At 53.0% G+C, this 25,536-nt stretch overlaps 1 protein-coding gene across 1 annotated transcript; it reads left to right on the top strand.

Annotated features, from left to right (window-relative positions):
• Positions 1 to 238: 238 nt before the first annotated feature.
• On the top strand, positions 239 to 25,030 carry XKR5 (XK related 5). The gene is made up of 7 exons (XM_036838468.1): positions 239 to 322; positions 2,528 to 2,711; positions 9,233 to 9,417; positions 10,197 to 10,406; positions 11,957 to 12,126; positions 16,731 to 16,842; positions 20,869 to 25,030. The coding sequence occupies exons 1-7, from the start codon at positions 265 to 267 to the stop codon at positions 21,996 to 21,998; spliced, it is 2,049 nt and encodes a 682-aa protein (XP_036694363.1). The 5' UTR covers positions 239 to 264; the 3' UTR covers positions 21,999 to 25,030.
• Positions 25,031 to 25,536: the final 506 nt, after the last annotated feature.

The raw sequence follows: 25,536 nt of genomic DNA on the forward strand, positions 1-25,536 counted from the left end.
CTTCTGCGCACATCTAGAGGCCTGGTGTAATCGGTACTTTCCCTGCTTAGGAAGCAGACAACTTAAGTCTGCCCCCCTCCCTGCCTCCTTCCGACCCGTCTAGTTACTCGGGAAAACCCAGGACGAGACACTCCGCGCCTAAAGGCTCAGCCGAAATGCATCCTGCAGCCGGGTCTCCGGCCGGAACCCTCCCCGACTCGGGGCGGCCGGAGGGGAAGGGGCGGGGGCCCGGGAGGCAGGCCAGCGGCGCGGCGGGCGCGGAGGATGCACGCGGGGGTCCTGGGCCTCTCCGCCCTGCTGCTGGCGGCCGAGCAGAGCGCGCGTGAGTGCGGGGCAGGCCACGCTCACCCCTCCGACCCACCCTGACGCCCGGGGACCCACACGCCACCCCGGCCACGGCGGCGGCCTCTCCCCGTCTGCACCCAGCACTGCGCGCCAGTGCACGCACGGTAGCACCCCACCCGCCCGGTCCCTAGTAGATCCCCGCGAATGCACGACCCTCCCGGGGATGCGTGATTGCCCCCGAGGATGAATGCCGCGCCCCCTCCGCCCCCGCATGCATGGTCCCCCTGCATCTGAGGCCCCTCCGCGGCGGATGCACGATCCTCCCCCCTCCCCCTTGCATGCATGGTCCCCTGCATCTGAGGTCCCTCCGCGGCGGATGCACGATCCTCCCCCCTCCCCCTTGCATGCATGGTCCCCCTGCATCTGAGGCCCCTCCGCGGCGGATGCACGATACTCCCCCCTACCCCTTGCATGCATGGTCCCCCTGCATCTGAGGTCCCTCCGCGGCGGATGCACGATACTCCTCCCTCCCCCTTGCATGCATGGTCCCGGTGTATCTGAGGTCCCTCCGCGGCGGATGCACAATTCTCTCCCCTCCGCCCCCGCATGCATGGTCCCCCAGCATCTGAGGTCCCTCCGCGGCGGATGCACGATCCTCTCCACCCCCCTCCAGCGGGTGCGTGATCCCCTGCAGGAGTCTCGGCACATGTGCCCCCACCCCTTCCCTCCAGAAAGGCCTCCAGGACGCGGCAAAGTGCTGCAGGTGCCCGAGGCGCTGCACGCGGGCCTGGGGGCGCCCTGCTCTCCCCACTACCCGGCCGGCCTGGGGGTCTGGGCGGCGGGGGAAGCCGGTCGGGGCCAGGTTGTGGTGGGACTGGGCTCGGCTTCCGCGGAGCTCTGGAGGGAAGACCGTGTACAGCCGGGCCGGAGGCGGCCGGCGCGGGGCGCCCTGGGCGCGTGCGGAGCGCGGTCCGCCGGCGGAGGCGGGGCGAGACGGCGGCGCGGTTCAGCGCCTTTCCAGTTTGAACTTGTAACTCCTTCGGTGCCGGAGCGGAGGCCTCCGCCCGCTGCCGCCCGGCTCCCTGCAGCCGCTTCTTCCTCACGGGGCCCCCGCAGATGGGGAGGGGTTGGGGGGAGTGGAATTAATGGGGCTTCAGCATCCAGACCCCCCAGCGTTCCTCGCCACTCCCCAGCTCGCAGGCACTTGGGGACCCCGGCGGGCGCTGGCTCTGCACTTTATCCTGGGAGGAGTTGCCCCCGCGCCGTGTCGGCGGGTCCCTTGTTTGAACCGGGGTCCGCGAAGGTCCCCCGGGGTCGTCGCCGCCATGAGGTTTCAGAGGGGCCCAGAGGAGGTCCCAGGTTGAGACCGGCTCCAAAGCTCCGGGGTCCAGCGCCGCCACCGAGCAGGGCTAAGATGAGACAGGACCCCGGGTCTCGGCACCCACCCCAGGTGGCCCCGCGGACGTGGGCTCCTCCTTCCCTCCCAGCTAGGAACGCCTGGGCCTCAGCGTTCCTCAGACTGGGCAGGGCGTGACTCCCCCAGAGGCTTTTTGTGCCTGGGGCTCCTGGTTTGCCTTGTGTGCCGGGTGATTAGAGCAAGGGACAGAGCCTGGGCACCAAGGAATGGCTGCCCAAGCCCTGGCTTCTCTGGGAACCTGCAGGGTCCCCGTCTGTACCTGGGGCGGTGCTCTCTTACCGCTGCAGTTCACAGCTGTACGTGCCCATAAATCCATGTTAAACTCTAACCCTGGGAAACGCAAGCAATAGTCCTGTAAAACAATTACTGTGAGCCCCGAGCACCTACTAGTACTGGACAGAGGGAAGCACCCACCTCTATTGTCACTCATCAGGGAGGGCAGATCCTAACCTAGATTTATCAAGCTCTTTCCATTCCCTGACCCTATCCTACAACCCTCAAAAATAAAATAAATGAAGCCGTCCCCAGAGAGGAGGGTTTACATTTTTGAGCGCATACTAAGTGCCAGGTGTTTTTTTTTTGCATGCTGTCCTATGCGATCCAACAGTCCCTTTATACAGCCATGGTGTCTGGGCCTTTGGGATCCTTTGGGAAGCTCTGGCGCTTTCGTTCCACCCCATTCCGGTCTAGACTGCCCGCGGGCTCTGCCCACTCCAGGTTAGGCGTAGCAGGCAGCACTGCTGGCTGTAGGGACACAGTGTTGGCTGGTTGCCCAGGCTCCTTCCTGCCTTCCACTAACGCTCTGGTCCTTCCTCTGGTCCCCAGGCCTCTGCACCGTGGTTTACTACTTCACCACAGGCCGGCTCCTCTGGGGGTGGCTGGCCCTCTCTGTGCTACTGCCTGGCTTCTTGGTCCAGGGCCTGAGCTACCTTTGGTTCCGAGAAGATGGACATCAGAGTCACTGCTCGTTGGTGGTGCTACACCTCCTCCAGCTGGGCGTGTGGAAGCGGTAAGGCAGCCCCTTTCAGCCCTGAAGCGTGATTTCACACGTGCGATAGGAGGGTTCTTCTGCGCATACGTATTCCATCCTTAGGGTCACAAGAGTGCAGGCTTGGGAGAATGTTCGAAGCCACCTCTTTGAACATCTGCTCTGATATTGGTCACCTCGCCCAGCCTGAACTTCCTTGAGCATCCTCAAGGGGCTCCTACCAGAAGGAGCCGTGACCCTTCAAAAGCTTTTTCTTGACTTGGGCCAAATCCTGTGTGCTCTTGTTTAATTCAGTTGGTCTCGCCTTTAGAGCCATGGAAAGTGACTCAGTTAGGGCCGGTCCGTGTAAACCCCTACTCCCTCACTCCAGGAGGGTGACACAGATTTAAGCAGACTCAGCAGTGGGGTCGGCCTGGTAACATTTGCATTAAGCTTTTATTGCAAGGAGAAGCCATTTGGGTGCCAGGGCCGAATTTTTCCATAAAAAGGCATCCTGGACAGGCCTAGTGCTCAGCTGGCTCGCCTTTGGTCCACCAGTGCCGGTAAGGTGTTATTTTCCCTGGGATACCTGGATTCCTGGAGGGTCAGGGCAGATGCGGCAGTGAGCTTACACTGGGGCACATTTCAGCTCTCAGCTGCCTCATAATCCCATAGAGTTGCCAGGAATTTTAAAAGGGAGAAACTTGGGAGATCAGATGGGTGAAGCCCTCCGGCTCAAGAGCACATGAACTTGTAGACGCTGAGGACAGGAAGGCTGTCCAGGAGTCACGGCCAAGTCCCAGACCTCGGGCTGTGCTGCTGGCTGTTTTGCGTGGCTTATGCCTTCAAGCCATGCCCAAGGCTTTCTTTGGAGGCGCTGAAGTGAGTTTCCTGATTTCCCAGCTGCCTCTGAGGAGGGACTGAATCTCAGCTTGGAGGCAGAGGGTACTTCTGATAAAGACATCACCCAACCACCCGAATTTCTCTGGGGCCCTCGGAGCTGGAACCCTACATCTCCAAAGGCACCAGAAGCATTTTCAGCTACAGCAATTTTGCCTACAGCTGAGCCTTTGTGTTCAAGCCATGTGGTTCCTCTGACATGATAGGACTCTGACCAGTGGGGAGAGAGCAGAGGTGGCTTTCCCGTTGGACTCAGGGAGGATCGGAGCCTGTACCGGGCGCTACCCACACGTGCTGACCCTTCTCTGTGCCCAACTTGGTACGAAAACCATTAAGGGCTCAGGTCCTTCCAGGGACCATGTGGTACGTTATAGTCATCAAGTGTGCGACCTCAAGGACAGAGCACCTATTGAAAAAAAATGAATCAACTCTCCCCTAAGCAAACATGTCATAGCTCAAAAGAAGATTGAAGTCAGGGCCAGTCACTTGAGAGAAGCCTCCTGAATAACTGTCAGATAAATCTGTCTTCTGGGGCTCCGTGGGGACCCTTGGTCCCCTTTGATCCAGTGCCTTCTTCAGAGATGGGGCAGTGTCAGGCTCGCACATATCCACTTCCATGCTGGTGTCCAACACTGACCCCCGCTCATCTTCCCCAAGTTTCTCAGATGATGCCATGAATACTAAATATATTTTTTTAAAAAACTAAAATGCGTAAATGAAGAGAGACAGGAAAATTAGAAATTAGGAAAAACAACTAGTCATCTATATCTCTTCTTATTTAAAAAAAGAAGTTAATGGGACTTCCCTGGCAGTGCAGTGTTTAAGACTGCGCTCCCACTGCAGGGGACACAGGTTCGATCCCTGGTCAGGGAACTAAGATCCCATATGCTGCTCAGTGCGACCAAAAAAAAAAAAAAAAAAAAAAGTTAAGGCGACTAAAAATATGTATGTATAAGTTAAAAGGACAAAAAGAAAAGGCAAGAGAAAAGAAAAGAAGTGAGAAAAGTCAGGAAACGGAAGGGAATGTTGGGAAAGAAGATAATGCCAGAATGCACAATTACTCCAATAAAGATGTTAAAAAAAAAAAATGCACAATTGCTCTTGCTCACGGTGAACCACAAATTTGTCTCTCAGTTTTGCAACAAGCATAAGAAGCTACATGGTTTACAATGCTTCTGTGATAGAAAATAAACCAAACAAATGGAAATCTACTTCCTTAGAAGAAAACTTTGAAAGTTAAAGTAGAAAACAAGAAATCTATTCCTTTTCCTGCAACCAGCTTATTGGGCTTTCACAAAGAAGACACTGGGTAATGGAGTGTCTTTCAGCACATCCACACGGAATTTTGCAAGACTGATTCCCAATCAGGGCCAGCAAAGAAGCCGTTCAGGAAACTGCAGTTCAGCTGAAGCACCTGTAGGAGGAGCCAAAACAATTCTGTTTGCACAATCCTATACAAATAGCATTTAAAAAGGGATCATAACATAGTGCAGAAGAATCTACTAACAACAAAAAAACCAATTAAACACAAACCTCTTGAAGTGGCTTATAAAAAATGCAAGGACTTAAAACATAAAAGTAGGGCTTCCCTGGTGGCGCAGTGGTTAAGAATCCGCCTGCCAATGCAGAGGACAGGGGTTGGAGCCCTGGTCCGGGAAGATCCCACATGCTGTGGTGCAACTAAGCCCGTGCGCCACAACTACTGAGCCTGTGCTCTAGAGCCCGCGAGCCACAACTACTGAAGCCCACATGCCTAGAGCCCGTGCTCCGCAACAAGAGAAGCCACTGCAATGAGAAGCCCGCGCACCGCAAGGAAGAGCAGCCCCCGCTCGCCGCAACTAGAGAAAGCCCCTGGGCAGCAACGAAGACCCAACACAACCAAAAATAAATAAATTTTTAAAAATCCAAAAAACCCCCCAGGAAACAAGTGTTGGCAAGGATGTGGAGAAATTGGAACCCTTGCACACCGTCGGTGGAAATGTAAAATGGTGCAGCCACTATGGAAAACAGAATGGTAGTTCCTCAAAAAATTAAACATAGAAGTACCATATAATCCAGCAATTCCACTTCTGAGTATATATCCAAACAAGTTGAAAGCAGGGTCTGGAAGAGATCTTTGTACACCCATGTTCATAGCAGCATTACTCACAGTAGCCAAAACATGAAGCAACCCAAGTGTCTATTAACAGATGAATGGATAAGCAAAATGTGGTCTGTACATACAATGGAAAAAAAGAATGAAATTCTGTAATATGCTACAACGTGGATGAATCTGGAGGACATGATGCAGTAAGCCATGCACTAAGACAAATATATAATTCCACTTACATGTGGCACCTAGAGTAGTCAAGTTCATAGAGTCAAGTTCATAGAGACAGAAAGTAGGATGGGGGGTGCCAGGGGCCGGGGGGAGGAGGGAACGGGGAGTTACTGTTTAATGGGGACAGAGTTTCAGTTTTACAAGATGAAAAGAGTTACAGAGGACGATGGTGGTGTTGGTTGCACACCATTATGAATTATTGCAAATTGTCAATAATCTAGTAAATTATGAAATTTAAATTATTAATATCACTGAACTGTACCCATAAAATGGTAAAGATGGTACGTTTTATGTTATGTGTATTTTACCGCAATTTTAAAAACTTGAAAAAACTGTACAGTCCTAGCGGAAACCTCAGCTGTTCACTGTCTCAGCTTTCACGTCACCATAAAGGTTAAGATGGAGAGAGGTGTCACTAATTCTTCACCTTGTGTGGCTACGATAGACTATTCCGGGTGAAGCGGATAAGTTTGGTTTTTTATTTAAGCTGTTCAGTGGAGCTTGCTGAGAAACATCATTCCAAAGACCAAGTTAGTTTAATTAAACGTGTTAACAAACGTCAATTTTTAGTGCATGTTGTTCTCAGTGCAACTAGAAATCTTAGACCATCAACACAGCTCAATATGCTCGGTATTTATTCGTTCATGTTTGCTAACCTTGTGTGACCCAAGGGACTGGAGACACGTGATTAAGACACAGTCTGAGGCCAAATTGGGAACAAAGCTGGAACAGTGAATTAGAAGAAGAGGGAGATATTCACAGGATGCTGGGAGCCCCAGGGTTTGCCACGGTGCATCCCTCGACCAGCGACGTCTTCATCACCCGAAACTCGCTAAAAATGCAAATTCTCGAGCTTCACCGGGACCCACATGGCATCGCGGCAAACTCCTCATAATTCTCCAAACGCGTCTGTTTAATCAGAAATTCTAGGCCTGGGGCCGGGCAAGCTGTCTTTAAACAGCCCACCTGGTGACTCTGATGCCGCTCACGATTGGAACCGCCATCCGGACACAGGAGCCGTCGTGTGAGGGCTGAAGGATGAGGCGGACTCTGATGCACGTGGGAGGGGGAGGCACTTGTGACCCAGGAAACAGCAAAGCTGATGCAGAAAGAAGCACTGCCAGTGGTGGTTTTGGAAAACTAGAAGTCTGCGGTGCTGTGAGTGCAGGGTGAGGATTTTCTGGACACGAGCAGTGTGGACGGAGACAGAGTGGGCTGGACCGTGAAGGAACTTGTCCGCCAGGTAAGGGGTTGGAGAGCCACTGGAAAGGTTTAAGTAAAGGAATAACCTGGTCAGGCAAGGCCCTTAGAGACAGCACAGGAAAGGAACTGAGAAGGGGGAGTCCAGGGGCCAGGCAGGCGGCCAGAAATCCGGGCAGGAGCTGGCGAGGACCTGGAAGGAGACCATCCACTCCCACCTCCGCCCTCCTCCCCCCACTGCCCGTCCCGTACCTCCGCTTTCACCTGGGCCCCCCGAACCCCCCTAACCAGTGATCTCAGCCTGAGTCCCTTCCCCCCTGCATCAGGTTCCAGATTTCAGAATCTCCCGACGCCACCGTGCCCCCTCAGGCTTTGTCCCTGTCCTGAGTATGCCCGTGCCTCCTTTCCCTGAACATGTTTTCCTCTCTCCCCGGGACCCCTTCCGCCCTCTCATTTTCACACGTCTTTCTTCCTGCTTAAAACCTTTCGCGTGTGTGTGGCTTTCTTTCCACAACGGAATCTTGGGCTTCCGGAGAAGGTCTTCAATTTCGTTTGCACCCTCTGCCGTCTCCAGCAGGTGGGATCAGCCCAGTAAGGATGCCCGTGGAATGAATGGAGGCGGCTGGGAGGGTAGGAAGGGAGATTGGCACGTCCCCACAGTGGAGGATTCAGGACTGAAAGGGAAGCTACCGTATTCAGCTTCATATGCTTTTTGTTTTTAATAAATTTATTTATTTTTGGCTGCGTTGGGTCTTCGTTGCTGTGCGCGGGCTTTCTCTAGTTGCGGCGAGGGGGGGCTACTCTTCGTCACGGTGCACGGGCTTCTCATTGCCGTGGCTTCTCTTGTTGCAGAGCACAGGCTTCAGTAGTTGTAGCACGTGGGCTTCAGTAGTTGTGGCTTGCGGGCTCTAGAGCTCAGGCTCAGTAGTTGTGACGCACGGGCTTAGCTGCTCCGCGGCATATGGGATCCTCCCGGACCAGGGCTCGAACCCGTGTCCCCTGCATTGGCAGGCGGATTCTTAACCACTGCACCACCAGGGAAGCCCCATATGCTTTTTCTTAACATTATATTTGGGTCAGAGATCACGGCTTCAAAGACTCAGTAAGAAATCAGTTCACTCCAGGATCCAAATCATGAAAGAGGAAAGCTGTCTTTCTTAAGTGTCTTTCCTGGGCCTTCTGTACCCTGAACAAAGCCATTTCAAAGAGGACCCCCTTCTGCTCTGGCCGTAGAAATGTTGGCCGGAGATCAGAGGGAGGGGGCGTTCGGGGTAACTTGAAAGGCGCACCCAGCTCTCTTTCAGGAGTCGGTAAATTAAAATGATTCCCAGTTTTTCTGAACTTGGACAGAAGTTCGCAATTGCACATGGACTTGGCAGGCACGCCTGCCCCTGCTGCAGGCAGGTGTAGGGATCACGGTGTTCCTGCTTCTGGGCGCGTGAGTGGGAAACCGCTGTGAAAACCCGAAGTCCCCAGAGCCCACACGTGCCTGGGGAACGGTGTCGTTTTTATACGTGCACGACCCTCCTGGGGGCACGGGACAGCGACCCATGGCACCTCCAGACGGCTTTCATAAGATGGAAGCATCAGAAAGGTTTCTAGGGTGGGTTTTGGGGAAGCAGAATGAAACAGGCACGTTTCCTCCTTTTTCTTCCGTCGCACTGACTCCTTTTCCTGGATGTGTGTCCCTGCAGCCAGGGCGGCCCGCCCTTGCACACCCCACGATGGTGCCCTGCCCTTCCTGCTGTCCGGCGGTAGCGGATTAATTCCCATCCCGAGAGGCCCTGGGGCTGGGAGGTAGCTCAGGGTTAGCTCCAAACTTTGCAGGGCTCAGAGAGAGTCCGCAGCAAACCTGTGTGGTCCAGGCTCCCGGCCTACCACCCCTTCCACGACCTACCACCCCTTCCACGTGTGGGCAGAGTGTGTTCCGCGGGCCGGGCCTTGCTGGGCAAGGTCACCTGCTGCAGCGCTTGGGTCAGACGTGCCACCTTCACTCTGGGGTCAGAGCTCAGGCACTTGGGGTGTAGATGCGATCGGTTAACCCCTGGAAAGCTATCGGCCTCTACACGATAAGCCAGAGAAGGGGGTTCCTGCGTAAGCTATCACGGTGTGGTTCTGAGCCCCGGGCTCTCCTCTTCCTCAGGCACTGGGACGCCGTGGCCCGTGTTCTCCGGAGGGAAGGGGAGGCCTCCCCCTGGGGCCAGCTGCGGATGCAGGAGGCCGACCTGTCGGCCCTGCGCCTCCTGGAAGCCCTGCTGCAGGTCGGGCCCCACCTGCTGCTTCAAACATACGTCTTTCTCGCCTCGGACTTCACTGGTATCGTGCCGGGTGAGTGTCTCCTACCACTGACCTCAGACCGTCCGACTTCTCAAGGGGGACAGAAGGAAACGCCTTATTTAGCAAAACCCGGCAACCTAAGATTTCCTGTTTGGGAGAATTAGGGCAGCCCAAGGGAATGGTTAATACTGGCTTTTGTTTGGGGCGATGAGTTCCCGGGGGCCGGCTTCCCTCGTGGGGCTCAGTCCATGGGACAGAAATTGCAGAGAGTCAGATGAGCCTGAAAGCACCTTGGGAAGGTGCCACGCGCTGCCGCTTGTGAAATCAGTGGGTCTGTTTCTCACGGGACTAAGTCTGCAGCCTGAGCAACACGCCTCGAGAGCCATGGAAACAGAGCAACTCAGGCCACAGCAAACGTGCATCGTCTGCTGCCTCTCACCCCAGGGCGCAGGCTGTCTCCTACGGGCCTGGAACCATTTGATGTCCTGGTCTTATTTCCCTGATTAAACCTCCTGTATATGGATTGAAGGGCAGAGCGCATTTGGGATGAAATGCCACGTTCAGAGCCGTTAGGATCTGCTTCGTCACAAACCGGAGGTGCTTGAGGAGGTTGTCTTAAAGGGTGGACACACGGAGAGCCCAGCCCACCTGAGGGGACGAGCACCCACGTGTTCAGCCGAGCAAGGCTCTCCTGCACGTCCTCACTGCTTCAGAGCGGAGAAGGACGTGCGTGTTTGCACGGAGGTGACGACGCCCTCTGAGAAGTCAGGTTTTGTTAGGAGGTTAGACGTCCTGTAAACACTGGGTTGTCCTGTCCGCTTGGCTTCCAGGGATGAGTGCTCTGTGCTCCTGGTCTATGCTGTCCTGGGCCCTGGTGTGCTATGCTCGTGCCATGGGCTCCATGAAGCCGGGTCAGCTCTCCATGCCGTGGACGGCCCTCGGCTGCCAGCTGCTCTGGAGGATGGGCATGGTGGGAGCCCGCGTTCTGAGTCTGGTTCTGTTCTTCCAAGTTTACCGCGTCTGGGTTCTGGTTGTTGCAGGTGAGTTGAGCATACGTTCCGACTATCTATTGCTGCATGACACACCACCCCAAACTTAATGCCTTAAAAGCACCTTTCATGATCAACAGCCCCGGTTCTGAGGGCTGACTGGGCCCCGCTGGGGGTTCTTGCCTGGGCCAGGGCGTCCTCACACCGTCGCAGTAGGTTAGCAGGTGTCTGGATTCACAGGGAGGCTCCCCTGGGCTGGCTGTACAGACTTCTGGCACCCAGGGCTCCTCCACCCTTTCTCTTCGGCAAAGTCCTCTGGAATCAGACGTGTCAGCTGAGCATCCCAAGAGAAAGGGGGTGGAAACCGCCAGTCCTCTTACAACTGGCCCGGAACTGGATCAGCGTGTCTTCTGCTGTATTCTGCCTGGCGAAGCGGTCTCGGCCAGCCCAAGTTCAAGAACGTGGAGGAATAGATTGAGCCCACGAGCATCCAGGGAGAGGAGGCACGCATGGAGGGTCTCTCTGGAGAAACGCGCCCACAGCTCAGAGAGCCCAGCCCTCAAAGGACCAGCCAACTCCAGAGCACGGCTTTAGCTGCTGAGGGCTCCACATTCTGTATCATGGGCTGAAAATCCCTAGTAAAACTGACACTTAAACAGGAGGGAGCCACAGGGTCCCACGTGCCCTGATGCGATACAGAAATGTGCAGTACATACTGTGCTGTGGCTCCTAGCCTCCAAAAGCCCTCCCTGTTACTCAGATGCTGAGTTTTAGGCACCTTCTCTGTTTCAAACAGGACATGTCCACTGAATCCAAAGCCCCCCTCAGCCCTCAGTCTAGCCGCACCTGATTTGACCAGTGATGGCAGGGAGTTTGCCTGACGATGCAGTATGCCTGCCGGGGGCCTGTGTGTCCCTGCCCAGAGAGGAACCTCTTCCGGTCATCAGGGAACACCCTCTACAAGAAGGAACACGAAGCACCGAGAGATATTTAGACTTGAGCCTAGAACAAGCATGGATACATTTATTGGCAGAAAGCAGAAATCTCTGAAAGAAATTGTGTTCCTAAAAAGACATTAGCTGTTTTTAATTCATTTTTTAAAAAAATTTCAGTTCAAACTCCAGTATGACGTTATTCCTCCTAAACTATAGGAACCAATATTACAGCTGGATTGCGTACAGATCTTTCCTTTGGATGTGGAGGTTTTTAAGCCCTTCGAGCAGGGATTAAAAAACAGTGAGCAATCAGTTTTGTCACTGGCTCTTTAAACACTTTCTGGAACTAAAAAGGCCTAAGTGCGCGATATTTGGTGAGTGTTACTGAAGCTAGTTTTTGTTTGCTTATCCCCAAATTAGGTCAGCTACCCTTTATGAGGATCAAGTGAGATAATACTTGCAAAAATAGAAAGTGTAGGTTTTCTGTGCCCCTTGAATCTCTTCTGGGCTTTCATTTGTTTTCTTGGATGCCGGGTCAGATGCAGTCAGAACAGAGAGGAGGGCTACACGCCCTGGTTTCCGAGTTCCTGCCCTACCTGCTCCCCGTCTCCTCCCTCAGCGCCCCCCCACCCCGAGGACCCTGACTTCCGAGGCTGCTCTCTGCAGGTGCCCACTGGCTGGTGATGACATTCTGGCTCGTGGCTCAGCAGAGTGACATCGTGGACAGCACCTGCCACTGGAGGCTGTTCAACCTGCTCATGGGTGCCACGTACATCCTCTGCTACCTCAACGTCTGGGACAGCCCTTCCCGAAGCCGGATGGCCACGTTCTACACGGCAAGTGGTGATGACGGTTTTGTTTAATCCCAGCTTTTACTGTATACGTAGAACGTGTGCGTGCATGCGTGTGTGTGTGCATGTGTGCACTTGTGCACACGTATCTATTAAGGAGGAATAGCTTAATTTTAGGAAAAATTCTAAAAGGAAGTATAGTCTTGAACAGAGATGATGGGCTCTGAAAATAGTAACCTGACGTCCAGTTGTTTCCACGTAGTTACCGTGGCAAGGATTGTGGCGCCTTTGGTGGTGTTTTTCAGCCACTCTCTATGTCAGCCCATCTGATAAATATAACCACAGTTCTATTCTGTGTCATATACGCGATGCCCTTGTTAATCAGCTCAATCACTGAGTTACAGCTGTGGTCCTAGACAGTGTGAAAAACACAAAGATTACGTAATGCCTGTCTGCATGCTGTTTCTGGTCCCATGGAGGAGATAAGCTTCTATCCAATTTTTAAAAAGAGGCAGAATGTGGACAAATGCTGGCAGAGAAAGCAGCGTCTGAATCTCACAGGAGTGTCACTTCCCACTGGGATGACCAGGGACACTTTTGATGAGAAGGGGGAAGTTGAACTGCATTGCAAATGGCAAAGGAGAGAGGACCAGCCAGGGCTTCGGAGCACACGCTTTGGAATCAGACGGGCTTACGTGGGACCCTGGCTCTGCCATTAACTGTCACCAAATGACATGGCCAAGAATTTAAACTCTCTGGACCTATTTTTTCATCAGCACATCAGGACATAGCCACCCACCTCTCGGTGTCCCTGTGACAATGAGGTAAGACCTACCTGCTTTTCAGGGTCCCTGGGAAGATTAAATAATAAACAACTTGGGCTGAAATAACCAACAAATCGTGGCTGTTACTAATACAAAAACTTGTGCAGGCGCTCCAGGATGGAGGTGGGAACAAAGAGAAGAGCCCGGAGGTGCAGCTCCTGTCCGGCAGCAGGTGGGCGGCGTGGTCACCCCCTGGTTTTAGGAGAGCTTGGTGACCCCATAGGCCACGGGGCCCACAGACCAAAGAGGACCTGTGATGCTGAACGAGTTACAGAGCCCCGCCAAGCCTCAGTTTCCACATCTGGAAACCGGGAGTAACAAGGCCCATCTCACTGTGGGGGGTGAGGGCTGAGTGTGTGGCAGGGCCCCGCCCCCATGCACCGTGAATAAAGCTGAGGGTCACTTTTCCATCGTCCGTTTGCCGGAGCAGCGTGTTCACGTGCCGATGCCCATGGGCGCCCTGAGAAGGAGGACTGCGTAAGGAGACGTTTCACAGTTGCTGCTTTTCTTTGTTTGTTTTTGTCACGTTCACACCCTTGTCCCAGGAGTTCTAGGGGCTGTTACATAAGGAAGGGAAACAAATGCTTAATTGTTTGCAGCTGTCTTAGTCACCGGACCACTGAGTTCAGAGTGATTGAATAGGAAAAGACAGAACTTAGACACTACGGAAGTTTCGAGCGTGGAGGAGCAAAGATGCAGAAGCACAATGAAGGCCACAGGGTGTGGGGGAGGCCGTAGGAAAGCCAGTGTGGACGGTACCGAGTTAAACACACCCGGACGCCAGTTGACGGTGATGAAAACAGATTCTATTAAGTCAGTTGCAACAAGGCAAGGGGTCCAGCATGGACTGACCCCGACCTCAATTTATGCAGAGGCGACTGCATATTTTAAAGGGAGAATGGCGTGGGACAGTGTGGGCTCGAGCAGAGTCGGGGAGTGAAGGGATGTGGTCAATGTGACCTCACCATCTGGGGTGTTAGTTGGCGCTTTCGGGGCAAGAAACACACTTCCCGTCTCTTCACGACAGGAGGCAGTGTTCACACACCTTAGGGCAAGGAGCTCACAGGCTGGGAGAGTCGTCTCCTGGGATGTGTGTATTTCAGAGAGATGGTCCTCAGGTCCTGGAGAAGACGGCTCTGGGTGGTAAAAGATGTACATTTCAAAGGGACAGAGAAAGGGTTTATAATCGCAGACTTTCTAAGGTAACCCCCTCCCCCAAGAGGAAGTTCAGGGACTATCTGCCTATCACCAGGTTTGGGCTGGAATGAACAGTAAATTCTCCTGGCAGCACTGAGCTTTCTTAGGCAGGGACTTAACTGCGGCTGGGGTCATCATGCTAGGGGTGCAGCCTTGAGCTGTTAGAAATTATGGTAGTGTTGGTTCGGGTCTCTTAATGTGCAGAGGTAGGCAAAATCATTTCCGCTACGAGTCTGCAGTTTTTATAGGCCAAGGCTGAGGCCTCGTCCAGAAGAGGGCTTAGGTGAGCCTGTCTGAGTCGTTTGGTCAAGAAGAAGGTCTTCGTCAGTGGAAAGTCATTGCGTTTGTCAGCGTTCTCCAGACAAACAGAACCAATGGGATATGTATGGATGCGTAAGAGCAGATTTATTATAGGAATTCGCTCATGCAATTACGGAAGCTGTGAAGTCCCACGGTCTGCCATCCGCAAGCTGGAGAACCAGGGAAGCCCGTGGTAACTTAGTCCAAGTCCAGAAGACCAAGAACCAGGAGCTTGGCGTCCAAGGACAGGAGAAGATGGATGTCTCAGCTCAAGAAGAGAAAGAGAATTCTCTCTTCCTCTTTTTTGTTCTATTCGGACCTTCAACGATTGGACGGAGCCCACCTGCACAGGTGAAGGTGATCTTTACTCAGACTACCGATTCAAATGCTAATCTCTTCCCGAAACACCGTCACGGACACACCCGGAAGTAACGCAGTTACCGGTATCTGAGCATCTCTTAACCCAGCCGAGTAGACACGTAACACCAGCAGTCACAGCCCTTTAGGGGGCAGCCTGTAGGAAGATGACCCTGGACCGGAGAGTCAGGACACACTGTCAAGAGGACCGCTGCGTTGTCAAGGAGTGGACCCGCGGCCCTGGGTGGAGATGGGGCTGTTTCCAGGTGTGTTAGGGAGGATGCCAAGGTCTGATCTGCAGGTGAAACGGGTCACCCCGACAATGATGGGGAGGAGAGATTGCAGTAGAGCCCTGACAGGAAGTAGCAAGTTCAGAACTGTGAAAGGGCAGTAAGGACAGGAAGAAGGGGATGGATTTTTTTTTTTTCAGTCTGCACTACCAGTTTTTTTGTTTTGTTTTGTTTTGACATATACAAACCTAAGAGTTTGTATATGTCAAGAGGGCCAGACAGCTGATGAGATGTGGTTGATTTAAGGAGTAGAGAGAGAGCATCTCCAAGTTTTGCAGGCTGGGCTGCTGGGCAGCACCATTTAGAACCGAAATAACACCTGCTGGACCCTTGAAACACAGCTACCCAGAGCCTAAGGCACGGGGAGGTGGGTATCCTTAGGATTTTTAAGCTGCCCCTAATATCATTTTTTATTCTCTCCTTATTTGACCTTTCTAGAGTTAAAATGATGCCAGTAAATGGCTATGGCAAACCTTGGAAGACTTTTAGCATAATAGTATTGCAGGGGCTTCCCTGGGGGCGCAGAGGTTGAGAGTCTGCCTGCTAATGCAGGGGACACGGGTTCGAGCCCTGGTCTGGGAAGATCCCACATACCGCGGAGCAACTAGGCCCGTGAGCCACAATTGCTGAGCCTGCGCGTCTGGAGCCTGTACTCTGCAACAGGAGAGGCCGCGATAGTGAGAGGCCTGCGCACCGCGATGAAGAGTGGCCCCCGCTTGCCGCAACTAGAGAAAGCCCTCGCATAGAAACGAATACCCAACACAGCCATAAAAAAAAAAAAAAAAAAAAAGTACTTACTTACCAAGTGCCAGGGCATTGTGCTAATCAATTTATAAAGAAAAAAAAAGAAAAAAAAATAGTATTGCAATTCAGGGTTTTTAAAAAATGTCTCCTACACAGTCTTTAAATACATCATCTTTGAATTACATCCCGTTTATTTACTGATTTTAAGAAATATATTTTGTATTATATTGATATATTTTATATTAAAATATTTTTATATTAATTTATATTTATGTTTAAAATTATTAGCTTTGGAAACCTTAGCTAATAAGCCCGCCTGGACGGGAGGTACAGAGAGCCTTCTGTAAGAGCTGCCCTTATTTCAGGCCAGGGAGGAAGGCTCCCTGTTCAGCCGGCAGGAGTACCTCCCCTGCTGCCACCTGGTGGCCAGGGGCCAGATTTACCTTTAAAGAGGTAAATGAAAAAAAAATTCTGACGTTGTTAACGAAAAGTGTGTTGACTCTGGCTTACTGGAATTCAGTGTCACAGTGAGCCCTGCAGATACTTTTAATTACTGCATGGTAAAGCTAACAGACGCATACAGTTAACATGAAAATATGGAACATATAAAGTAGGAAATAAGTCTCTGTCAGCCCCACGTGACTCACCAAAGGGAACCCCCCAGCCTTGTGAGCTGTGCCCTTACATTTCCTGTGCGTTTATGATTCTGCAGACATTTTAATGAGCTGCACTGAGAACAGGGAGAATCCCCCGTTGCTAGAGAGGCTCACTCGACTCTGACCCTGCTTCCAGGGGGGCCCGGTCAGCAGTGGGAGCCCCCGGGGGCACGAGGACAGAGCCCCCAACCCTGAAGGGAGCTGCAGCAGATCGCAGGACGGGAGCGTCCGAGGCCACCTGCACCCGGCCAAGCGTGCTGACTCTCCTTCTGGTGCCCTAGGTTATGCTGCTTGAGAACACCATCCTCGTGCTGCTGGCCACGGATTTTCTCCAGGGAGCGTCGTGGACCAGCCTGTGGGCTGTAGCCGGAGCTTTGTCTGGATTTCTGATCGGTAAGACCCCGCGTCTCCTTCCTAGCCCCCCCCTCCCTACCCCAACTTGCTCCTTTACAGTGAGCTCCCTCCAAGGGTAGGAAACGGCGCTCAGAAGCAGCTGGATGGAGACCAGGGGAGCTCCCTGCCCTGCGGGCGGCAAGGCCGCTCCCATGGGGCACGAGAAACCGGTTCAGCCTCCGTCTGCCTTGCTTGGCTGTGCTCAGAGGAACTGCTGGTGAGGCAGGGGCTGCCTCGGGGGTGGGACCCTCTCTGGCGCGCTGGCAGGGGTCAAGGACGTAAGCTCCCGCTCTTTTCCCAGCATCGAGGCACTGGGTGCGGAGGGGGCAGAGCAGGGACCTTCCTGATTCCACACACGTGCGGCATCTCGACAAGAGCCCTAGGACAGGGGCTGAGCTCCCCCCAGGCTGGGGTGAGGCACAGGGGAGGTTAAGCGATGCCGCGAGGTCAGGCGGTCTGGGAGGGGCAGAGCCACAGGGCCTGGCGGTTTAAGATGATCAGTTACGTCTCGTGATGAGGGAACGGCTCCAAGGTCCACGCTGTGCCCACCGCGCTGCCCCGGCTTAGCGGATCGGGTGTGAGCTCCTCTCCTGCACTTGGAAAATAACAGAAGTCGCAGCCCGGAGCTTCCCTGGTGGCGCAGTGGTTGAGAATCCGCCTGCCAATGCAGGGGACACGGGTTCGAGCCCTGGTCCGGGAAGATCCCATATGCCGCGGAGCAACTAGGCCCGTGCGCCACAACTACTGAGCCTGCGCGTCTGGAGCCTGTGCTCCGCAACAAGAGAGGCCGCGATAGTGAGAGGCCCGCGCACCGCGATGAAGAGTGGCCCCCGCTCGCCGCAACTAGAGAAAGCCCTCGCACAGAAACGAAGACCCAGCACAGCCATAAATAAAAATAAATAAATAAATTAAATATAAACACTGGGTTCAATTTAAAAAAAAAAGAAGCCGCAGCCCTGCGGCCGGCCTCCTCCCCGCACTCCTCCCCCAGCACGCGCTGGCCCGGCGACGGCGGCGCCCTCATTCTGCGGCCTTTGCCAGAGCTTCCAGGACAGCGCCCGAATGTTCCACGCGGGGCCTTGCGCTTCTGAAACACGGTCCAGGGCAGAGGCTCCTCCCGCTGTTCGCAACAGCTCGGGGCTGAGCTCCCGCGCGCGCCCCAAGGCCTTGCCTCTGGCCACCCACGTCCCGGGGGGGAGCGCGTGGGAGTCGAGGCACCGCCGGGCACCCTGACGCAGGAGGATGGGTGGCGGGGAGTAGGGTCCTTTTAGCACTGACCAGGGAGAGGAAACGCCCCGGAGCTTCCAGCGTTTGGAGACATGAAGAGACTCTTACAGGGACGGAGCGGATTCATAAACGTGGCCATAAAACAAGTATTCGAGGGCCACGAACCAGCGGTGACCTTTAAGCTCTACCCCTCCGTTGTCAGGAACCAAGGCTCGTTAGAGATTCCGGTGGCCAAGTCAGCCCTTCTTTTTCAAATTAAACTTTTACCTTTGAGATAATCGAAGTTTTCAGAAATAATACAGAGATCTCCACATCAATAAATGTATTTTAAAAAACATTTTAAAGAGGGTAAAGTGAGAAATGACGCAAGGACGGCTAATGTGACTGGAGATGCATGAAAATAATTCACCGAGAAGATAACTTGAGAGTCGGATCTAGGAGGATGGATGGAAGGTATTATGGTAAAGAACAGGGAAAATTTTCAAAATTGTGCATGAAAGAGAGAGTTTGAAAGAGAGAGTAAAGAATAGAAGGAAGGAAGGAAAGAAGGAAGAAAGGAAGGGTAGCAGGGAGGGAGGGAGGGGAAAGAAAGAACGCAGAGAGATCCCTGCATCCCTCCCCAGTCCCCCCAGTGGTGGCTTCCCGCAAAACTACAAGCAGAGCATCAGAACCCGGATGTTGACGTGACACATTCAAGATGCAGAGAGAACTTTTCCGAGGCCATAAGGACCCTTCTGTTACTCTTTCAAAACCATATCCACTGCCTCTTATCTCCACCTCCTCTCTAACCCCCGGCGACCGCTAACCTGTCCTCCGTTTCTATAATTTGGTCACTGCAACGATGTTATGCAACTGGAATTGTACAATGCGTGGCTTTGGGCATTGGTTTGGTTCACTGAGCACCATTCCCTGGCAATTCTTCTGGGCCCTCGTGTGTATCAATATCCCTTCCTTTGTTGCTGAGGACTGGTCCGTGGTTTGGCTGAAGCTCAGTGTGCCAACCATTTGCCTGTTGTAGGACAGCTGGTTGGTCCTTTTTAAAATAATAATATATATGCCAGGCGCTAGGGTGCAGGTAAGTGCCCAGGGTGCCCAGGCAAGAAGCGGCTGGGCTCTCTCACATGGCACTGCTGCTCAAGCAATCCTTCCTGGGGGCGTGGGCACCATGACACTTGGGATGAAGGGACGGTGAAGCTGGGCAACCCAACCACTCATTCGGATTTTCCAGTTCTCACTGAGTCCTGTGAGCACAGCGGGGTCGGAAGTAAAAATGTACCCCCCCCCCCACCCCCGCGCAATCTGCTTTACGCTCTAGTTGGAAAAGAGATGTCTGACACCACTCCTAACATGTGTGGGGCTCCTGGGAGCTGCCATGCTGGGTGCCCACCCAGTGTTGCTCCAAGGAGAAGATGTTTTCATTCTCTGGGTGTTGACCCAGGGCCCAGGGAGCCGGGAGCCAGGTCCAAGGCTCGGCACCCAGGGCTCAGAAGGCCTGAGGGGCTCAGACAGCCAGGCTTGCTGGTCCTTCTGCCCGGCTTCCTGGGGCAGCCTGAACTCCTGATTCCCCTGTGGTGCTGGAGGAAGTCCTCAGTGGGAACACGGGGCATGCATTATAGTCAGCGGAGCACAGGCTTTAAAGCAGCAGCTCTGGCTGCCATCTTGAGCTCCCTCGATAAGCATTTATTGAGTACCTACTGTATGCCAGCCTGGGGCTGCAACCAAGAACCCAGTGAAACACGCAGCCTCAAGGAAAGTCTACCTTCGCTGAACACACGTACCCGGGACTTGCAGGATGGAGGGGAAGGGGGTCAGCTCCCATTTCTTGGCCTCGGGTGGCTCACTGTAGAAGGAGAGTGACAATACCTCCCTCACGCTGACTGTGAGAACTTGGAACGATGTATAGAAACGGCCGGAGCCGTGCCCCCTGCAGAAACAACACTCGGTCACATCCCATAGGAATTCTGTCTCCATTCCCCCAAAGGTACTCTGAGAGGATGCAAGGGGACGTCTGTTAGGTTCCTTCTAGCTCCATCCTTGCTGCAATTTCCTGGCCCCTCCGATGCTCTCCCCCCTCCTCCTCCGCCTATGTCAGGTTTCATGCTGTTTATAATGAGCGCCCTGAAACCAGGCGCTTGGTCCAGTACAACAGGAAGCTGGAAATAACGTGGGAGGATTACTGGAAAGCTCTGTTAAATGAATTATTGCCCTAGCCAACACTTCTGATCAAAATAAATGAACCTGACAACAATGTGATTAAGATGTTTATGCACAAAGGAAGTATTGTTGCTGTTCATGGAAATTCCTTGATACGAGGTTTTTGATGCGTATGTTTAACCTCTGCTTGGGTCTTGTTTTTGAAATGATTCCTTACCTCCCCCTCCCCTCGCTTTGGAATCCATCAACCAGTGAGTAGATGGTTGAATTCTGAGTATGTGACCCAGTTTTCTGAAAGTAAAATGGTCATTTCTACCAAGCCTCTCTCTGTCTCTCTCTCACGCATACACACACACATCTAGAGGACTCAGCTGGAACATCCCTCAAGGAAGAAGTCATAGAATCCACAGGACTTAAACTTTGTTCTTAGATTTTCCAGTGTAGACACATTTGCAGCTTATGGGAGCTGGAGAAGACTTAAACTCCCCCCAAATATCCAGTTCTGATGCTGCAACGAGTCCTGTTTTGGATCCCAAATTACATTACTCCACTCAAAATTCCCGAACCTGGAATTCTGCAAACCACAGCGAGGATGCAGGACTTCAAAGAAGATAACCGTGTGCTCTTTTTCTTCTTCTTTTTCAGGCAGTGTCTCGCTGGTCATTTATTACAGCCTGCTACATCCTAAATCCACAGACATCTGGCAGGGCTTTGTAAGGAAGTCCTGTGGCATTGCAGGGGGTGATAAAGCAGAGGGAGACTCTCCTCCCCGGGCCTCAGGTCCAGCCGGGGAGGGGCCGGAGAGCCTGGGGACCTGCCAAGAGGAAAGTGATGTGCTAACAAGCCTGGGGAAGCCCCCCAGCCCACAGTGGGGTCCCCCAGAGGCTGGGATGGAAATCCAGATGGCTGGGGAGGCCTCTTTCCTCCGCCATCACCACTGGCTGTTGGTGAAGCTTGCCCTGAAAACGGGAAATGTGTCGAAGATCAACGCACTCTTTGGAGAAGACAATCCTGGCTTCTTTTGTTCCCCTCCATGGGGATTGAGTCAACACTGCAACCAGGAGAGGAAGCTCCCATCCTCCCAGCAAGAGCCCCCATCGTCACCCCACAACTCCCTAACCTCAGAGGAAGGCTCTGAGCTTCGAGTGGTCCCCAGAGCAGAGGCTGACGAAACTTCAAATTACGTCTCTTTTGCCAGCGATAATCATGACAAAACTCCTGCCCAGAAGCCGTCAGCTATGCAGCAGGAGGGCAGCCCAAAGGAAGGAGACGGGGCTGCTTCTGGGGTGCAGGGGAAGGGTGCAGGTGGGTGGCTGGGTGGAGGGGAAGGGCAGGAGAGCTCCACACTCTACTTCAGTGCCACCACTGAAGGGGCCATGTCCTCACACCAAGAAGGTGGGAGGACAACTCTGACGATGTCCCTCTCTGGGAGGAGATTGGGGGAGGGCAGCCCTGCCCGGCCTGCCTCACCTCTGCCGGCCACCAAGCCCTTTCCCGCCACCATGGCCAACATCAGCCCGATCTTAGGCACTGGCCCAGGTAGAAGCTTCCATCCTAGTGGCAGAGCCCTGGGTGGCTCAGGGGATGGGGAGCAGCAGGAGTCCACGAGGGACCGGGACCATCCTGCCACTGCTGGCACGCAGACGTCATGGCCGAAGGTGAGCCCAAGGCCCGCTGTTGAGCCCTGCCTCACGTCCACCCCCAAGTCTGAGTCCACCCACAGGGACAGCAGCTGGAGGGAAAGGCTGAAGACTGAGACAAGCTTCTTCATCTGACCATAGTCACTGTGGGATAAAGCAACAGGCCAGCGGATCAAGCTGGTCATCGGTGTCAGGATAGGAGGAATCCCACTTCTGACACCTACACCCTTGCATACATCACATCCCCTCTGGACCTCTGTCCACACAGCTAGAGAATGAGAGAACCAGATTAGATTAGATAAGATCCCCTGCAAACACCACATGCCACACACATATATGTAGGAGTCATTCTCTAACACAGTGTAGAAGGTGGTAGAGATAAGCCTTCCAATCAAAATTGACTGCTTCCATTTACAGACTCTATGATCCTTTTTTTGTCCCCCACTGTGGTTCCTAGGAAACTCAAAGGTAAAACCCAGAGTCCTATTTTGTTCTGGTTTTCATGATACAGCTAGTTCCTGATACTGGTTATTAATCAAGTTTTTTAAAATGTATTTTAACTGCGTTATTTTATGAAATTCCGTGGTAAACTTCTGGACATCTCAGACCTCTGCCCAGTGGAAGGAGAGTCAGAGAAAAACCAGAGCTGGACAGAGTTAAAGTGGTGAAAACAGATTTTATTCAGGAGCTATTGCAATAGAGAAAGAGACCTCAGTATAAAACCAGCACAACTCTGAACTCATTGTGGACAAGTGGGGGTTTATAGCCAAGGAGCAGGTGGAACTCAGTGGATGGAAATTACTAAGAGGAAGCAGCGGGGTAAAGGGGGATTCTGGCTAAACTGACCTAACAGATTCTTGCTGAAGGCAGGCCAGGGAGGTCAGACATCACCTGCAGGATGGAAAGCGGTGAGGAACCTGATCAGATATGGAAGATAATCAGATATTGAGGGTGAGGGTTTCTGGTTAAAATGGACTTAACAGGATTCCTGCTAAAATTGGACAATGCAGGGAGGAATGTGGAAGTGGACTTGGTTGAAAAGTTCAAGGGAGGCTGAGCAGGGTTTGGTCAAGGAGAGAATCTGTCAGGAGGACGTGGAGAACAGCCTCGGTGGCTCTGACCAGGGCAGGAGAAGAGCCTTGTCTGACCAGGACGTCTGGCCTTTCCCCTCCACGCCAAAGGCTCACCAGGAACTGCATGCTCACTGCAACCTTGAGAAAATAGTTATTGGATGGAGCATTTACATTACTCCTCCTCGTCTGAATCTCCATGGCCGGGACCCTCGGAGCACAAGTGTGACATTTGGAGATGGCAGTGCCAGTGACCACCGGGAACCCACTGAACTTGAACCAGTTGGGTTTATGACATCACAGCGAGGGAGAATGCACCCACGGGGCGTCTCAGGACGAGGCTGTGAGGAAGGACCGAGGATGGGGACAGTGGGGGGTGAATTTGGAGAGGACCTCCGGAAGCCGGGGCTCGCTCTGGATTGGGTGCAATTTTGTGACTGGGCATCACAATCATTCTCACCTGCAGAGAGGGCAGACCAGAGTGAGAAGGAAGCCCTATTTGGTAACAGCAGCCATTGCCCCTTTGGGTAGAAGGGGGTGTGGGATGCGAGGTGACCTTGCTTTTATCTCTATCACCGTTTCCACGTGGCCTCTTCTGAGGCTGATATTCTGCGAGAGCCTCTGTGTCCAACAGAACGCGTGGCCTGGCTGGGAGCATCAGATGAGTTCCCAGATGCCAGAGGCTGCTCTTTTCTCCCTCAGAATATTAGTAGTAGCTGAATAGCTGTTTGTTAGGCTAAGTGTCATTATGTTAGATCTATCCTATTGATGTTACTGCTTCAGTAAGTGGCCTTCACCCAGAACTTCAAAAGTGTCTGCTGCCCCCATGGTACTTACTCTAAGGGCGTTTATCTTATATTTGCTGTCACACCTGCTTTTCTTAATTTCTTTTACGGCTACCTCGCTCCCTTCTTCTCCCATGAAGCTACGTAGGAAGCAACAAAAGGACTCCTAGTATCCTTCAGTGCTACAGACTGTCCGCACGTCCCCTCCCGGCCACTGACACAAAAGAGGGAAAGCCGGCTAGCCAGAACCTGCAGGAAATTAGGGTTGGTCTCCATGAATGTTTCTATGATGATTTTTCACTCCTTGCGGCAGCCTATTTTCTTCAGCTGTTTGCCTGGTGAGGCCTGGCTGACGGACACCCACAGCAAACACTCAGTAGACACGCGTAAGTGGAATTGCAATTCTAGATTTTTCTGAATGACTAGGGATTTTACCTCTCATAAGCAAAGCACCTTAATAACCATTTGGGGAGTGGGTCTTTGTAAAACAGTGGCACATGCCTGCCTTTTTAGCAGGGGTCTCTGCGGTCTCAGAACCTGAGTGCCTCTGTGTCCCGCTCACAGGGGGATTGACAGTCTGGCAAGGGGGCTGTTGGCAGCATTGTGGGTGGAGTTCCAGGAACCAAGGAGGGGTTGCAGAGCGCCCCAGCTTGCTGTTGCTGCCCCTCAGGTCTGCCCACCAGATCCAGGGGGGACCCATAGCCACAGTGGGCTCCTGGGTCTGCTGTGCTGTGGGTGAGGACCAATGCCAACCCGCACTGACCGGGCAGGAGGAGGCCAAAGGGACGAAGGCCCCGTCCCCACTCTCCACTGGCACTGCCAGGGCCGGACCCGCCGGGCAGGCAGAGGACTCAGACTCTCCGTGCAGTCTCTAAAAGTGGGCGCCCCTAGCCCGGCAGTGAGGGAGGCCAGCCTTGGGGGGGGACCGACCATAACCACCCGATTCCCCACAGCAGTGCCCTCAGCTTCTTTCACAAGCTGTAGAGCACCTGCCTCTAAACCCAGCACCCCCGAGCTGTGACGTGGCCATTTTAAATGTGCGTCTGCTTTTCGCTGTTTTCCTCACTCCTCGTGCAAAAGGAAAATAAAACAATTTATTTTTATATGCCTAGTTTACTTAGATTCTGGATTGCTGGTTAATATCTTTCTATGGCCTTTGCAGGCACAGTGACAAAGTTCATTGCAAGTTCTTCTGTTAATAAGTAGAAAAAGGAAGAGAAAAATGTGGAACTGTGTACGGTGATGGGTGGTATCATTGTGATCATCTTGCAATATGTACAAATAGCGAATCATTATGTTGTACACCTGAAACTAATATAATATTATATATCAATTATACCTCAATAAAAAAAAAACAGAAACAGAAAAATAAGAATGGAAGCTTTACATCTCCTGCCGCCTCTGACATTAGAAGAGACCCTAGAATGCAGACAACTTTGAAGACCTGACACACATGGGCTGGTCCAAGGGGAAGAGAATCAGACGTGATGTAATGAGGCAACACCTTCTTTAAAAGCAGGTGTATTCGTCAGCTTTGGATGCAAAGCAGACAGCATAACATCTCAGTGGCATAAAACAACAAGCACTTATCTTTCACTCAGGTCTGTGGGTCATCTATGGGTCCCCTCTTCAGGCTGCAGGTCAAGGTCACGTGTGCTCCACATCCTGGGGTTGAGGGGCAGTGGACACACCAGCCAGGAGCTCCCAGAGGGGCAGGGCCTCAACAGGCCACACGGCGAAGCCCAAGTTCTGTGGGGCGAGGGCTGAGTAGCTGTCTCCCCAGCAGGTCAAAATCCTCCCTACACTCCTGTCCTGTTT

The sequence above is a fragment of the Balaenoptera musculus genome, chromosome 21 (genome assembly GCF_009873245.2).
Source record: "Balaenoptera musculus isolate JJ_BM4_2016_0621 chromosome 21, mBalMus1.pri.v3, whole genome shotgun sequence".
Lineage (NCBI taxonomy): Eukaryota > Metazoa > Chordata > Mammalia > Artiodactyla > Balaenopteridae > Balaenoptera > Balaenoptera musculus.

Bases quoted from the DNA above. Each gene is read 5' to 3' on its own strand.
- XKR5 (XM_036838468.1), top strand. From the start codon at position 265: ATGCACGCGGGGGTCCTGGGCCTCTCCGCCCTGCTGCTGGCGGCCGAG. The intron at 10,407-11,956 runs GTGAGTTGAGCA...TGCTCTCTGCAG, and splicing joins CTGGGTTCTGGTTGTTGCAG to GTGCCCACTGGCTGGTGATG. The intron at 12,127-16,730 runs GCAAGTGGTGAT...CTGGTGCCCTAG, and splicing joins GGATGGCCACGTTCTACACG to GTTATGCTGCTTGAGAACAC.